The 15,897-nt window shown below is 34.1% G+C and overlaps 2 protein-coding genes across 3 annotated transcripts; both read left to right on the top strand.

Annotated features, from left to right (window-relative positions):
- Positions 1 to 445: 445 nt before the first annotated feature.
- LOC115979188 lies at positions 446 to 2,180 on the top strand. Its single transcript, XM_031101162.1, has 2 exons — positions 446 to 685; positions 812 to 2,180. The coding sequence occupies exon 2, from the start codon at positions 903 to 905 to the stop codon at positions 1,992 to 1,994; it is 1,092 nt and encodes a 363-aa protein (XP_030957022.1). The 5' UTR covers positions 446 to 685; positions 812 to 902; the 3' UTR covers positions 1,995 to 2,180.
- Positions 2,181 to 5,383: 3,203 nt separating this feature from the next.
- Positions 5,384 to 9,221, top strand: LOC115979474 (protein UXT homolog). 2 transcript variants are annotated; one of them, XM_031101525.1, is made up of 7 exons: positions 5,384 to 5,497; positions 6,043 to 6,141; positions 6,539 to 6,568; positions 6,903 to 7,004; positions 7,741 to 7,848; positions 8,482 to 8,536; positions 9,029 to 9,221. In XM_031101525.1, exons 2-7 carry the CDS (start codon positions 6,050 to 6,052, stop codon positions 9,095 to 9,097), a joined length of 456 nt encoding a protein of 151 aa, XP_030957385.1. In that variant the 5' UTR covers positions 5,384 to 5,497; positions 6,043 to 6,049; the 3' UTR covers positions 9,098 to 9,221. The 2 variants fall into 2 exon arrangements, with proteins under 2 accessions (XP_030957385.1, XP_030957386.1); XM_031101526.1 differs by lacking the exon at positions 5,384 to 5,497 and adding an exon at positions 5,541 to 5,802.
- The last annotated feature ends 6,676 nt before the right edge of the window (positions 9,222 to 15,897 follow it).

Below are 15,897 nucleotides of genomic sequence, written 5' to 3'. Positions count from 1 at the left end.
TTTACAAAAAGTAATATGTAGATTTACATTTTATGTTTTTTTTTTATAATGATAAGTTTCAAATCTGAATTGTGATCATTTTTGTGTGATAAAGATAAGTTTCTTAATTTACGAGATAAAAAAAAATTGGACAAATTTATAAGATCCACTATTTTTTATTTATTTACAACTATGCCATTAAAAACATTTTCGGAAACATCATTTTAGTTGTTTTCAAAATCCTGATTTTCAAACAATAGATTCAAGTGTAAGACACACCATTTTCTAGCAGCTCTGCGGATTTAATAGGCTTTCTAATTTTTTTTTTTTTTTTTGTTAATAAGTACCTCCTCTATAAAATCCAACAAATTACTAAACTAATAAACTTCCATTCCCATAATTAGAAGCCCCTTAATAATCAAGTACTCAACCCATTTAACATTTAAACATAAAAACCATTCAAGCCAACTCCACAAATCTCATTTCCAAACAATAACACCAAATAAGACATCACACTCATTCAGACACGCTTCGCATAAATCCTTTTCTTCCAAAGAATCCAAACTCTCTCTCTCACTCATTCACACATTTTATCAAACACATCACACACCCACCTCGATTTTGCGTCATGAGACCTGTCCTCACCACCGTTCTCCTTCACTCCTCACAACCATGCCTTCCCACGTGACCTTCCCTCCATTTTCAGGTACTGTACCTTAATGGCTTTATCAATTGCTTGACACTCTAATAAGATCTGGTTCCTTTACATATATATGTGTGTGTGTATATTTTGTGTACATTGAATTTACTTTCATCATTTGATCATTTTCAGTTAAAGAGCTAGCTCTTTCAGCTATTTCGGATCTTGGGTATTAGTTAGAAACTTAAGAATTGTTTCAGTTTGTTTGAAATTTCAAATTTTGATGGAAATGGAGGCTTCCGGTGCAACAGCATCTCCTAGAAATAGGTTGGATCATGTGAAAAAAGATGGATCCGAAGAGACCCATTTGCAAAACTTAGACTTGGAATCTGCTACCAATGTTTCCGGGACTAACTCCCAGTTCCAATCAATGAATGCCTTAGAGATTTTGAGAGAATCTGTTAGAATTCTTCGGTACAATTTGCATGGGTTTATGGTTATCGCCGTGTTGCTCATTTGCCCGGTGAGTGCTGTGCTATTAACGAATGTGTTAGTGGATGAATCTATTGTGAAGAGATTGACTGTTAGGCTTTTGTTGGTGGCTAAGTCCAGTGGACTCCCTCTTAGGCCTCTTGTCAAACAGTCGTGCCAGCATTTCGCTGGGATGATGGTTTCCTCTGCATTCTGCCTCCCTTTGTACATTACATTGTCATTGTTATCTAAAGCTGCGGTGGTTTATTCTGTAGATTGTACTTATTCGAAGAAAAAATTTGATGTGTCCAAGTTTTATGTGATCATTGTCCAGATATGGAGGCGGATTGTTTCAACATATATGTGGGTGTGTATGTTGGTAGTTGGTTGTGTCACATTGTTATGTGTTCTACTTATTGCGGTATGCACTGCATTTGCTGTAATTGGACTTTCGCCGGATCTGATTGTGTATGCTGCAATGGTGCTGGCAATTTTTTTATCGGTCATTTTTGCCAATGCAATCGTCATTTGCAACATTGCTATTGTGATCTCAGTGTTGGAGGATGTTTCAGGACCGCAGGCATTGCTACGGTCTAGTGTGTTGATTAAGGGCCAAACGCAAGTGGGTCTTTTCATATTTCTTGGATCAACAATTGGGATGGCGTTTATTGAGGGTTTGTTTCAGCATAGAGTGAAGACGCTGAGCTATGGAAATGGGTCTTCAAGGATATGGGAAGGGCCTCTTTTGGTGATCATGTATTCATTTGTGGTGCTTATTGATTCCATGATGACTGCAATTTTCTACTTCTGTTGTAGATATTCCAATTTGGATGCTTCAGATGTTGAAGGCCAGTCAATACTAGAAACAATGGCTGTTTCTGCTGAAAGGATAGGCATTGAATGAGAAGACTGTAAATTTGATTTGTTGTCAAACATTTTTTATTAAATAACATGAAGATGGAGCAGCTAGAGAAAATTAGGATCTTGTTGCCAGTTTCATTATTTCACCATCAACAAAAATCATTGTATTAGTATGTCAGCATATCTTCACAAAATTTCAGCAAAAAAAAAAAAAAAAAAAAAATCTTTGCAAAAGAATATATTGCAAGAGGTAGCCTCAAATGACACTCAATTCTTTGATGGATATTTGACTAGAGTACTTCTTGATGATCACAAGCCACAGGATTATGGCTTGTATACGATTGCAGTATTGGTGGAAGTACTTCTTGATGAGTGCTTCTTAATGAGTGCTTCTTGATGATATCAGAAAGCTTCTAATTGCAGTATTGGTGGAAGTATATTGCTTGTATACGATTCATTATTGGCTGTTATATAATACTTATACCTTTTGTCATTCATAGATGATAACAAAATTATCTTCAAATCGATTTTAACTACAATTATAGAATTTAGTAGATATTCTTTGAGTACCGAATAACCTAGTAGTGAAAAAAAAAAAAAAAAAAAAAATTAGCTTCGGATAATCATTGGTTCCTAGGGATGAATTTTTAAACTTTAAATAATTGAGAATTATTTGATCTTTTTATGTTGATCATGTTAGTGGAAAACTAAGGCTTGTTTGAAAGCTAGAAATATAAGTTTTATTTTAGAATTGTACGGACTATGGTAAAGGAATTATGTGATATCATTTGTTTTGTGCCTTCGATGAAAATCTTAACATTGGAATTGTTATCATGTCTGAGCCTTATGAATAATCATAAATAGTTTAGAGTAATGCTCATACCATGTTGTTAACTTGTATTATGGTATATTACTTGCCAAGCGATGGTCTAAGGTTTTGAGTATGGTAACTTATATTTCTATTCTAGAGTATGGATCAGAACCATATGTTTACATAAGATCTACCTTAATTAGTTTGTTGAGTATCAATAGGCGACTCCAAAGTTTTGCAACTAAGGTTGGGTGGTTATTGCTGTTGTCTGGAGCTTTGGGCATGTACTGGTGAAATAACTGGATGGTTCGTTAGCTTTAATTGTCTGTGTGTGTTAGTTGATTAAATTGTGTTCTTGTTATCAAAAGATGCTCAGGTTCTCCTGTAACAACTTGGAATAGAGGAGATAACAGAAGCAATCCTACTAGTTCTTGTAGGAACACTATTTGTATGTATTTTTCATGGTACTCTGTTAGAAAAACTGAGATCTCCCTCGACAGGTCCTTTCAGACATTGGACCTAGTGTTCCTACAAGATGAAGGTTACAACAAAGGCATTTCATGCGCTGAGAAATGGCTAGATTTAAACATAGTGATACAAATATTGTTGATGTAGCGTATTGTGGTTGATACAGATTAAAAATAATGTTGTTGGTGGTATCTTGTGCATCCATCATATGCATAACATATGGATTCTTTGATTCTACAATTGTGTGTGTGAGAGAGAGAGAACAATTATTATTGTAGTGGGTTCATTTGAAAAATTATGTTGCAAAGTTGGGCCAAAAGAAATAAAGTCTGTTTATTGGAGACACAGACAAAACCATGTTGAAGTTGGATCTAAAAGTAGTGAAGGGAAGTGGTGAACACATGGGGCTGTCGTGGTTTGTTCTTGGAGCTGCGTTGTAGATTATCTGCTTAATTTTGAACTAAGCCATAAGCTTGAGTGGTTATCACTAGTTTAAGCATACCATACAAATACTTTTTTTTTTTTTTTTTGATTGACCATACAAATACTTTTAGAATGGCAACACGATCGAAACAATAACTCATATAAAAGAAGAAAAAAGGCTTGACCTGCTTGGGTAACAAACCTAATAAGAATTGAAAGAAAATGAGTATATACCTCTAGAATCTTATATGCAATTATTCCACATTGTAAATCATGCTGTCATGATCCAAAGAGTTGTTGCTCATGGTGATGCTTGCTACTAGAGCAAGGCACATGGAATCTACGTTCTAAAAACCATGGTAGTTAATCCAAGAGCCCAAGAGAAAGGAAGAGTCTTGTTCTTTTTTATTTTTCAATAGTTTTTTTTACCCAAATGGAAGTCACCCTCTTTTTGTAACCCACCCCAACCAATGTTTATGTTAAATGGGAGTAAATCCCATAAAATAAGGTTAGCTTGGCTGGCCAAGTTATGCCCACTAATGAATGACCCGTTTGGCCAACATTTGTCAAATTCTATTAGAATTTGTTATAGTTTAGAACATGATCCCAAACCACAAGAAGTTCTACTCATTCTTGAGCATGTCAACTAAATGAATATGATTATAAGGAGCTTATTAATAAATTGAGATTTGAATGATTGGATTTAATCTTTAGGCAAATGAATAATTACGTTGAGTAAAGAGGTGAGGATGGAGTTTATAGTTGTAATTTCAAATTATCTTTCATATCATGTGAACTTAATCTCACATCATAAGGACTAAGAATAAGTGTGAGTTTAGAAGCGTTCATTGCTATCTTAAATTTAAATGATAAATTGTTGAGTCCCAGACAATAAGAAGTTTTGTACATTCTTGAGCATGCCAACTTACAAATATGATAATAAGAAGTTTATCAAGGAATCAAGATTTTAAATGAGTGATTTTTTTAATCAAATGTGTAATTATGTTGAGTATAGAGAAGATGAAGGGTTTATAACTTATAAGTGTAATTTCAAGCTATCCTTTAAATCCAGTGAACTTGATCTCATTTTTAAAGAATAATAATAAGTGAGAGTTTAGAAACTCTCATTTTCATCACTATATTTTTATTTTTATTTTTTAAATTCATTTTATTACTATCTTAAAATAAAAGGAAAATTATTGAGTTGCATTCTTTGTTTTAATTTTATTTTTCCATTCTAATAATTACACCATTCAGATATATACTACTAATCCATATAAATAAATCCTATAATCTAAGATTGGAAACAAATTAAAATTATACCCTAAAAAAAAAAAAAAAACAAAAAAACAAAACTCACATTTTAAATTTCATTTTTCATTTTAGTCTTCCAAGTTTCAAAACTTCTCAATTCAGTCATTCGTTAAGACCCCAAAACGGCTTATTTTAAATATTAAATATTTATTTTATTATTTATTTATTTAATAAAAACAAGTTAATTTAAAAAAAAATTTAAAATTAAAAAAACCCAGAAATTTAAAAAAGAAAACCCATTCGATGTTGTCTCTCCCTCATGAAAGAACACAAAAAAAACAAGAGAAAACATACGGTCAGGTGGTGGCCTAAAAGTGTTGATTTACTTACGCCACCAATAAGTGTTTGCCACGTCACACATTTAAAGAAAAACCAATACACCCTATCACACACAATTTTAACTTACTCCACACACGTATTAGAGAGCAAAGCTGGAGAAACAGCACCAACGCCTAACCCATTCCACCTCGTGCTCTCATCTGACCACCGGAGCTCCACTCCGCCGCGGCGCCACCGCACCGAAGTTCAAGGTTTGTTCTGCTCCTTTTTTATTCAATCAAATATTCATTCTTTAACACTATCATCTCTCCCTCACAGACCCAACACAACCAACCCAGCCACCATCAATGAAGCCTACTGATCAAAACCACAGAAGATCAACGCCACTGATCAAACAATCCCAAAACCCAAACAAGCCACACAAAATTCCCAAAACCCACTGATCAAACAAAGAATAAAAAAGGATCAAAGAGCAATTCGAATTCGGATGCCCATTTGCAATTTGTTAGTTTCTAGAAGTTGGGTACTTATAATAAGCTCGAATTTTAACTTCCAAGTATGTGAACATAAATTAAGTCCATCTGTTTGGTGTTGGGTTGTGTTTGATGAGATGTGCTTCAAGTGGGCTTTCATGAAGGCGGTTAAAAGAAATGCTTTGATGTACATTATGTAATAAGAACGATGAATCTATGAAATTTTTGCATACTTTGGTCAGAGACACTAAAATGCTAGTTTTTGTGTGTGGGGTGTTTAGAGGCTTCTTGGGGAGCTCTAATTTGACTTGAATATGTGACAGGATTGAAATGGACAGGTTCCGGCAAGAGAAACTACAGAGATATGAGGAATTTATTGATAAACGCTTGAAACCAGATCTTGTTCACGCTATCGCTGAGCGGTATGTGTTTTGTTTTGCCGTGTATTTTGCTTATTCCAGTTGAAATGCCACCTGCACCCTAGTTACAGTAAAACAGTGCTGTTTGGTTGGTGTTTAGACATGTTTAAATGGACAAACTATAAATTTCAGAATACATGAGACTTTCTTATAGGAGATTCTATCTTTTTTCAGGGCAGTATATACTCTTTTAATTTGAGTCCTGAATTGAAACTTGACATTCTGACTCTATCACTTGAGTTGGTCTTATTTGATTTTTAATGGTCTGAAATTCCTAATCCATATTGTTTGGGTAGCATTTTGTCAATATGTAAGCTGTGATATGAGAACTGGGGTGAAGCACTGAACTTTTAGCAATAACATGTGTAATTTCACTACTTTTTTTGTTTTTATTTTGCAGGGACAAGGTCTTTGAACAGCAAAAAACTTTGTATCCTTTTCATTTTCCTTCAATATGTGTGTGTGTGTATTACATAACTTATGCCTACTTGGATTAACTGGATTATCTCATCCTCCACCCATTCTTTAAGGTGGAAGGAGACACCATTTGATCAAAGGTCCATAGACTCTTTAGATCACATTTCTTGAGAAACATAGATTGCTTCCTATTTTCTTTTGACAAGGTTAGGGTCTACTTCAAAATCATAATCTTTGTATTTGCGTGGGACCAATTCATCTGGGAATAAAATTTCTACTTTAAGCATTGGACCCCATTTATTGATGCTTGTTTATATCTGTGTTTACTTGACTCTATGTGCTTATAGCTCAGATTTACGAAAGAACATAGAGAATCTAGAGAAAAATAGTGTAACCAGTCTTAGGACATTGGTCAATCTTGGTTCTGAAGTGTACATGCAAGCTGATGTGTAAGTCTCTAAAATCTCTTCTTTTCTGATGCTTAGTGCCAGTGTTTTCATGCTTAAACATGTGATCATGTATGGTGCATGCAATTTTATCCTCTGTGTAAATTTATTTGTCTATTTCTGTTTAATTATGGTTCTATATAGAGTTCACCTGTTGACCATGATGCCCTAGTTAACTACTAGTTTCCCATGTTTCTCTCTGGAGCTAATTATCACTATCATGGATTACACGGAAAAAGCATTTACATGTTTTGCAGGGATGGATTACTGAGATGTAGCTTGGGGTCCTGAATTGAATGAATTATATATATTTTTATATATATATATATATATATATATATACACATCTGTGTGTGTGTGTGTGTGTGTGTGTTAAATGTTTGGAGGGCAGACAAAATTTTAAAATTGCAGTCTCTGTTTTGTTGTCCATGATCTCCTACTGCAAATAAAAGAGTTAGTTTTATTTTATTTTATATTTTGGGAAGAAAAGAGGGGGGAAGGAGGGGAGGGGAGGGTTTGTGTCTGCCCCTGATAGTATGAGCTTTACATGTTTTTGTGTGACTCTGAACTGAGCTTTGCCCTGAAGTGGCTGTGGCCGTTTTGATTGAGATAGTTGGTTTTCTAGTTATGTTTTCTACTGTTTAATGTCTGACAGCAGGCTCTGTTTTCATTTTTTGGTCCTTTTTTTTTTTTTTTTTTTTTTTTTTTGTGGGGGTGTTGGTTTTCTGCATTTTTACAGGCCAGATACACAGCGCATATTTGTGGATATTGGACTAGGATTCCACGTGGAGTTCACCTGGTCTGAGGCTTTAAATTTTATATCGCAAAGGGAAGAAAGGTTGGCAAGGTATACATTATTTCTGTTATAAGAAGTTATGTGTCATTTGTATTTTTGTTTACTCTTATATAGTTTTTATGTGTTTCATTGTTACTCTTTCTCATAGGATAACTAATTTTAGAAGTGACTTATCCCAAAAAAAAAAAAAAAAAAAAATTTGGAAGTGATTCATGCACTGCTGGAAATCTTTTCGGCTAAAGTATATCATTTGCTACTATAAGTAACAGTTTAAAAACCTACTATTGAAATGCTCTTCTCAAAGCATGTTTTTCTATTTCTGTTATGGAAAATTTCTTTCTCATATATCAAGTTTCCTTTACCACTACCAAGTTTGATCCTAACACATGCTGCTGAAAAGTTACTGAATGCTTTTTAAAGATGCGAAATCTTGCACAGGTTGCTATATCTGAATATAAAAACTATTTCAATCATCAGTAGAATGTGATATTTACAGTCTTCACCAATACGAGTTGTCTTTACTTATCCAAATATTACCACGTCATTAATTACACCAGCTTCTCCTTTCCTGTCTGTTCATCTGCCTCAACATGTGTGTTTTTTTAAATAGCTTAGTAGGTATATTTAAGCTTCTCCATTATTTTGAGTAAAAAACTTAATGCAATACTTGATTCTACTATGCAGGCAAATAGAGGAATATACTCGACTTATTGCATCTATTAAAGCCCAGATAAAGCTGGTATGTTTTCTACATAATTGCATTTTTTCTTCTTTAATAATTCTTGAAGAGTTGGAATGCTGCTTAAGGATCTTCCTGTCAGTCCTTAAGCCAGGACATTTTTCTTCTGTGTTCCCTCTCTTTCCTATAAACTATAAATAAAGAGGGTTCAATGTGTTCAATTTTTACAAGAAGTAAGAGAAGGGGATTCAACTCCTGGTTTTTCTTATAAATGAGATAAGGCAATGCCACTAAGTTACAAGGCTCCTGGCGTTGTTTCAAATTTTGTTAGGTGCAAATAGAAGATAACAAATATAGAAGCCAAGATTGAATTTTAAGATAAAATGTGAACCAAGGATAAAAGTGTCAATGCATTTTTGAATTTAGATTCTTTATGATGAAGACACATTTATGATGACAAGTTCACTTCTTTTGTTTCAAATGTATGAACAAGTCTCGTCTTTTCATTTTTCTGGGCTCTAAAAACAGATTTTCTCATTTTATTGCATCCAGGTTTATGAAGGGATTCGGGAGTTACTTCAACTTCCAGCAGAGAGATCTGTACAAGGTCCTGTATTTTAAGATTCGACTTACATGACTTGCACTGCCTTAAGAAGAAAGGAAAAAATTGTAGAAACTGAAAAACAAAGATTTTTGGCAATGCAAAATATTACTCTGCAGTTTACACGGTTCTTTTTTGGCGCCACTAGAAGTCTGGAACCTTTGTTTTTTGGTACTGACAACTCTTAAATGATCTATATATATATATATAGTTCTAGGATTACACAATTAGCCTCAACTTTTGTTATAACTTGCTGAGGTGGTCAATTATGATCGGTGGATAATCACTCACATATACATACCCATAACTTTTTTTTCTCTACAATTCACAGTCAACTACATCCAAGTTTTGGCACAAAAGCTGTGTCAATATAGGGAATAAAACTGTTTTAAAACCTCTTTGGGTATTCACGTGCATGTTATTCTTCATTCCATCAAATTAAATTTTGAAATACGGCTTGGAAGAATTTCTTATCTTTAAAGTGATAGGTCGCAAGTTCGAGAGTTATGGGAATCAGCCAATCTGAAAAAATTGGGGGTGTGTGGGGATAATTTGATAGTCAAAATAATAGGAAAGGTGGATTTGAACCCTATTCTCCTAAAAGAGATGAGGTTATGATATTGAGTTACAAAGTTTTTGGCAAAGACGGAAATGCAAAGGAGGTACGAACTGATCTTGCCAAGCCTAATAGGGAGCAATGCCAAGCAAGTTGAATATTTTGGTGTGCCAACCCAATCTTGATAAGTCTAAAATGAGAGGAAATTTATAATAGCAAGCCCAAGTTGAATTTGGCCCATCTTTATTAAATGTGTGGGAACTCATAAAATAAAATTTTCCTTGTACCAGAGTTGATGGAAAAAGCTATCATGAGAAGACTTTTCTTCTTGGAGCTGCCTTAGAATTGGATTTTCCAGCGTGGTAGACCTACACGAAACCTATTCTAAAAAATTTCCAATAATAATTTTAGTAATGTGCTTGATCTTAGAAATTTAATCATGCACTGTTCCATAATTTCACATTCTCTTTATAGTTAACCATATTTTTTTGTTGACATCGGACAAGAGAGAGTGGATTGGCATTGAGATGAATTTGTTTGCGGTAGCTAGGGATGTCCACAGGTCAAATTGAGTGAGGTTTGTGCTCAACCCGTACCCATCCCAATCAGATCGAGTGGAGGAAAATTCAACCCGTCATCAACGGATAAGAAATGGCAGTTTGATCAGATTATGCTTTTCATGGGTGATAGTTGGATTGGTTGACACCAGCTAAAGGTAGGGAGGGGGAAAAAATGCTCAAAATTGCATAGATTAAGTGGAGATCTTACTAGATTTAGTAAGATCTTGCTAGATCCAGTGGAGATTGTTAGGAATTTAACCTAATTCTAGAACCTATGAGAAATGAATATGTAGAAAGATGCGTAAATAACAATCACGACACAAAAATTTATGTGGTTCGAAAATATGGCTACATTCACAGAGTTGCAACGATTTTCTCTTTATTAGGGAGAATAATATAAAGGCGGCAGTACAATAAAATTGATACACTAAACTCTAATTTTGAGGCGACAAATATATACCCAACAAGCCAAAGCTTTTTTGATGAGATCTTGTCGGATATGGTAAAAATATCGTTGGATTTGGTAGATCTCTTCCAGATTTGGCTTCCTTTGTTTGTCAAATTGGACAGGTCAAATTTTGAATGAGGAAACCTGCCACTCGATCTACCACTCAAATTTTTATGATGGACCCGTCATTGGCCATCACAGTCACTAGTTTGGTTGATTTTTAATTTTGGATCCAATCAAATCCCTCAAGTGGGTTGTGTGGGTTTGATTGGTCTGTGGACAACCTTGGTTTGCGGGCAAAAACTAGAAAGCAAGATAATGATTTGGATGTGTGTTTTGAAATAATTTATGCACTTTATTGAAATACAAGAGCTCTTGGCTACTTGTCTCCCTCCTCCTCTACCGCCGCCCCCCCCTCCCCCCAAAAAAAAATATAAATAAAGAAGAAGCTCTTGATTCTCTAAAAGACATCCGTTAACAAAAGCCTTGTTATGTAATAAATATTCACATACCAATTTATAGGGATAAATTATATGTAACAAGAGTTTTGATAAGATATTTTTCACGTTATTTTCTTTAAAAATCCTTGAAATTCTAATATTGGACAGCAAAATATATATAGAAGTAAGATTTTAATTGGAAAATAGAAAATCATTTAAACATAAATGATTGAATATAAGAAGAATGTAGCACCAACCAGGGTTGTCCTTGCCAGGTAAAAAAAAGAGAAAAATAGAATTGATAGCCACTTGATTTTATTTTTTATATTTTGGGTTGTCCTTGCTAGGTAACTTCCATTAAAGAAGTGGGGGGGGGGGGGGGGGGGGGGGGATGAAAAGAAGTACAAGAGGCCCTCCCTTGATCAACATCCATTTTTACTACAAGATCACTGTTGAAAAGCCCATTGGTACTGTGTACAATTGCACCAATGTTTCTTGTTGTTATATAGTTATATATTTAGAAATATAGGGATTTTGGGGGGGGGGGGGGGAGGATTCTAGTTAAGAACATAGAAAATAATTTAAAGCACAATGGGATGAATATATGGAAAATGTAGAGACAACCAAGAGAAACAAACAATGAAATAGTACCAAGGAAAAATTAAAAAAAGAAGTGAGAGCCCATTCATTCTTAGGTTACTTCCATTAAGAAGAAACAAGAAAAGTACAAGACCCATCGCCCCCCCAATTTGTGTACATAAGCACTTAGTACATACACAAACTAAAATGATTGCTGGCGATGGGACCAAACCATCAGATCATGGTTCAAAGGCTACTGGTAATGTGTACAATTGTACCAATGTTTCCAGTTGTTATTTTAGTACTTGTAGGCCAACCATGCAAAAGTTGGTCCCATCATTCAGCTTTTTTTTTTCTTCTTTTTTAATATTCTCTAGGTTAAAATATATATTTGGTTCCTAAAATTTGGGATGGAATATATATTTTAATCTCTAAAGTTTGAAAAGTCTCTTTTAGGTATTAACAAAATTGTAAACTTATCCAATTAATCATTTTATAATCTTGTTATAATTTTTTATTACTTAACAAAATTCGACAAAGTTGGTATGTTTAAAACTTTTTAATCTTATATTTTTTTTATTAGAAATTAAAATAGATTTCGACTCAAATTTTAGGTTGTACTGTAACTTAATGGATTCTTTGTACTTAGCAAGAGCCAAGGACCCAAAAAAAAAAGGTTTATTAGTTGTCTTTTTCATTCCTTTTAACTACATCTCCTGCACATTGGTCCAAACCATTTGATGAGAAATTAAAAGAGGAAAAAGAGCAACCCTTGATGGGACTTAGGCATATATATCATTGCTTGTGTTTTGTGACCTTGTGCGACTGTGTCCGTTTGTGTCTTTTTTCCAACAGTAGATAGAATTGTCTTTAACCTTTTATTCCATTAATTTTACAAGTACCACATTCACAGGAGTTTAATCTCATATCACGATAAGGATAATTAAGTTAAACCAATGATAATATAAAAAATAGTCATTAACAATTCATATTTAGTGCTTCTACATTCTATAATGGAAGAAACTAAATCAAATGCTTATTTATTTATTTATATATTTGAAGTGAATAAAAAGGAGTTGAAGTCTCAATGTCTCTCTTGTAAACACAAAAAGTATTTTAATAATCTTCATTCATACAAACATTAAAGGATCAATGACTACTAGTGTTCTTCTTATTGCTTCTTTTTATTTTTAGAGAATTCATTGTTCATGTTGATAGTATAATCTGTTTTTCAAATAAAATTTTCACCTTGAATATAAAAAAGATTTCTATTTAAAAAAGAAAAAAAGAAAAAAGAAAAGAAAAGAAGAAGAAGGTGGCATGATTGTATGAATGAAGATTATTATAATATTCTTTTGAAACCACTTCTCACTTATTGATGGAACCTATTGAAAAACATTATCAAGACTCAAATTAGATGTGTTTATAAAGAAGGCAACCGATGTGCTGATGCATTGGCTAAAGTTATCAAACATGGCACTTATCTTCTGCTTCTATTGTTTTGTTTTTATTACTCATTGGTTGGGGTGGAGGACCTATTGGCCCTTGATAGAGCAGCAAATATTTGTAATAGACTCATTTTTATGCATTTTTCACCCAAAAAAAAAATTAGTGCTGTATTAATTGTTGGCTCACAAATCAAATGGTATCAAAATAAAACAAAAAAACACATAGACACACGCAAGAATTGTTGGGGAGATAAACACCTTGGGGAGCTTCCTTGAGTAATTAATATAACATATAGAGACACATTTTAACCCAAAAGGCCTAAGCCCAATGGGTATGTGCTCAATTATGTTATATTAACCACTCATTCTTCTCATCTTTATTCAATGTGGGACTTCACTCACACGTGTAACCCAACAATCTCCCCCTCACGTGTGAGTCTCTGCCTCTCTGTGGGCTTCAAGACCTCTCTATGGGCCATGAACAAGTCCTACTTACTCCTCCTTGCCTAATGGGCTTTTCACTTCATCAATGCATCATCCATGAGTCTTTGGTATGCCATCCATGGGAACCACGTGTCAACCCCGCACGCACATCCATGGAAACCCCGCACGTCCATGTCCATGGGAACCTTGCATCACACCATTATTTAGTGCCATTAGCAATATTCATTTATTGGGCTCTTTTTTTTCTTCTTCTCCAAGATCTTTATGTGTGGGCTATTTAGGCTTTCTCTGTCCCCGCTGGATAGGGACCATGAACACCTCACCACCTTCGCCGCACACCACCATGGGCTCTGATACCACTTGTAGGGGAGATAAACACCTTGGGGAGCTTCCTTGAGTAATTAATATAACATATAGAGACACATTTTAACCCAAAAGGCCTAAGCCCAATGGGTATGTGCTCAATTATGTTATATTAACCACTCATTCTTCTCATCTTTATTCAATGTGGGACTTCACTCACACGTGTAACCCAACAAGAATCTTCTTGCTTTCTCTTCTTTAATAATGAATCAAATAGAATCAAAGTACCTGCAGTGTAAAACCAAGCGTAAACCAACCAACAATATATACACAGAACAATATAACATAACATCTGAGACTCAGAGGAACCCAGATAGATTTAGATACTACTATATTGTCACTTCAATTCACTATAGGTCTATCAGTCTATGTTGTGAAGATGGGACATCACTTGAACTTAATCTAAATTTATTGCTCAGTACACTATGCTTCTGTACTAAGCCTACTTATATTTTTTAACGGTATCTAAAAACGTAAAAGATACTGTAAAATCACACTGGAAAAGAGAGATTTTTCCTGACAAAATATATATATTTTTTGGGTAGAGATTGGATTGGATTGGATTGATCGGACCATAGATGCTACAATGAAAACATAAATCTTTGTTTGTTGTGTTTGATGGATAGGCCGTTGCTACATAGGATTGTGATGTAACGGGGCTTAGAGAGCAGAGAAGCATCTCAGTATGAGCTTCAATCACCGACAAGAGGAATCCTGGTTTATGTAATTTCATTCTCTTTAATATGATGCCTTGATTCTTGTGTACTTTGTGTAAGTAATAACAATGCACAAAACTGGTGTGTCTTCTCAGACACCTATAATTGTATGAGAACAGTTATTTATCACAGCTTTTGTGGCATCGAAAGTGGTAAACAAATTCTTTTACGTGGAACTCTATCTTTATTTAACTTGTAGAATGGTATGGTTTTGATTTTGATGTGAGTTTACATACAAAACAACATCATCTGCAATTAATGTTTCATTTATTTCGCTGCAAATTGTTTGTTTTATTGTTGTGCAATTTTACTTGTTTCATTGCAAAATTTGGTCAAATTTGAAAATAAATTTGGTAAAACATTTTACAAAATTATAAGTGACTCTCCTCCTATTTGGTGGTTGAGTCACTTTAGGGTCTGTTTGATATCCTTTCTCAAATTCACATTTTTACATTTTAAACAACATTATACATATTTTCACATACTTTCTCACCCACACGTATTTCAAAAAATTACAAAAATTACATTTCAAACTACTCTACCAAACACCCCTTTATTTCAAAAGCATAAACTATTGGAATATAGTAAATTTAATTATTTAACCATACAATTCTAACAACACCCTTCATGCGTGAGCTGAAACTACCTTTTAATAGGTGAGCATGGTTCACTTATTTCAAAAAATTACATTTCAAACTACTTTACCAAACACTCCCTTATTTCAAAATCTTAAACTATTAGAATATAGTAAATTTAATTATTTAACCATACAATTCTAACAACACCCTTCACGCGTGGGCCGAAACTACCTTTTAATAGGTGAGTGGGGTTCGCGGTGCAGTGTGGTGCAATTTTATGCCATTTAGCTAAAACTATAACTGTACCGCACTTCATTTTTGTGGTCACATGTGCAGTTTAGAGTTTAGCCAAAACTATAACCGCATCATACCTTATTTTTGCAATCACATGTGCAATGCGGTGTATAAAATGCGGTTTGAATGGTTTGAAGTCAGTATAATTTTCAAATTTTGGGTTTTTTCTATCTTGCTCAAAACTGATTTTTCCCTTTGTTTTGAATCAAGTTTTAAACTATTAAACTAGTTTTTCTTTATTTTTGAGCTGATTTTCCTAATCAACACTTGCTAGGTTGGTTTGGACTAGCCTAAAGCTTTGTTTTCTAGATCTATAATACACCTGGTATATAAAAAAATTGAACACTTGCTAGGTTGGTTTGAACAAATGGCCCTGAGGGCTGAGACGCTAAGA

The sequence above is a fragment of the Quercus lobata genome, chromosome 3, assembly GCF_001633185.2.
Source record: "Quercus lobata isolate SW786 chromosome 3, ValleyOak3.0 Primary Assembly, whole genome shotgun sequence".
NCBI classification, from domain to species: Eukaryota; Viridiplantae; Streptophyta; class Magnoliopsida; order Fagales; family Fagaceae; genus Quercus; species Quercus lobata.
Note: the sequence above shows the minus strand (reverse complement) of the source record. Positions and strands in the feature narration are given on the sequence as shown.

What these genes read in the sequence shown, in the direction of transcription:
- LOC115979188 (XM_031101162.1), top strand. Translation starts at nt 903, where the DNA reads ATGGAAATGGAGGCTTCCGGTGCAACAGCATCTCCTAGAAATAGGTTG.
- LOC115979474 (XM_031101525.1), top strand. Translation starts at nt 6,050, where the DNA reads ATGGACAGGTTCCGGCAAGAGAAACTACAGAGATATGAGGAATTTATT. An exon ending in GTTCACGCTATCGCTGAGCG is followed by an intron (nt 6,142 to 6,538) that starts GTATGTGTTTTG and finishes TTTATTTTGCAG; the next exon opens with GGACAAGGTCTTTGAACAGC. An exon ending in TTAAAGCCCAGATAAAGCTG is followed by an intron (nt 8,537 to 9,028) that starts GTATGTTTTCTA and finishes TATTGCATCCAG; the next exon opens with GTTTATGAAGGGATTCGGGA.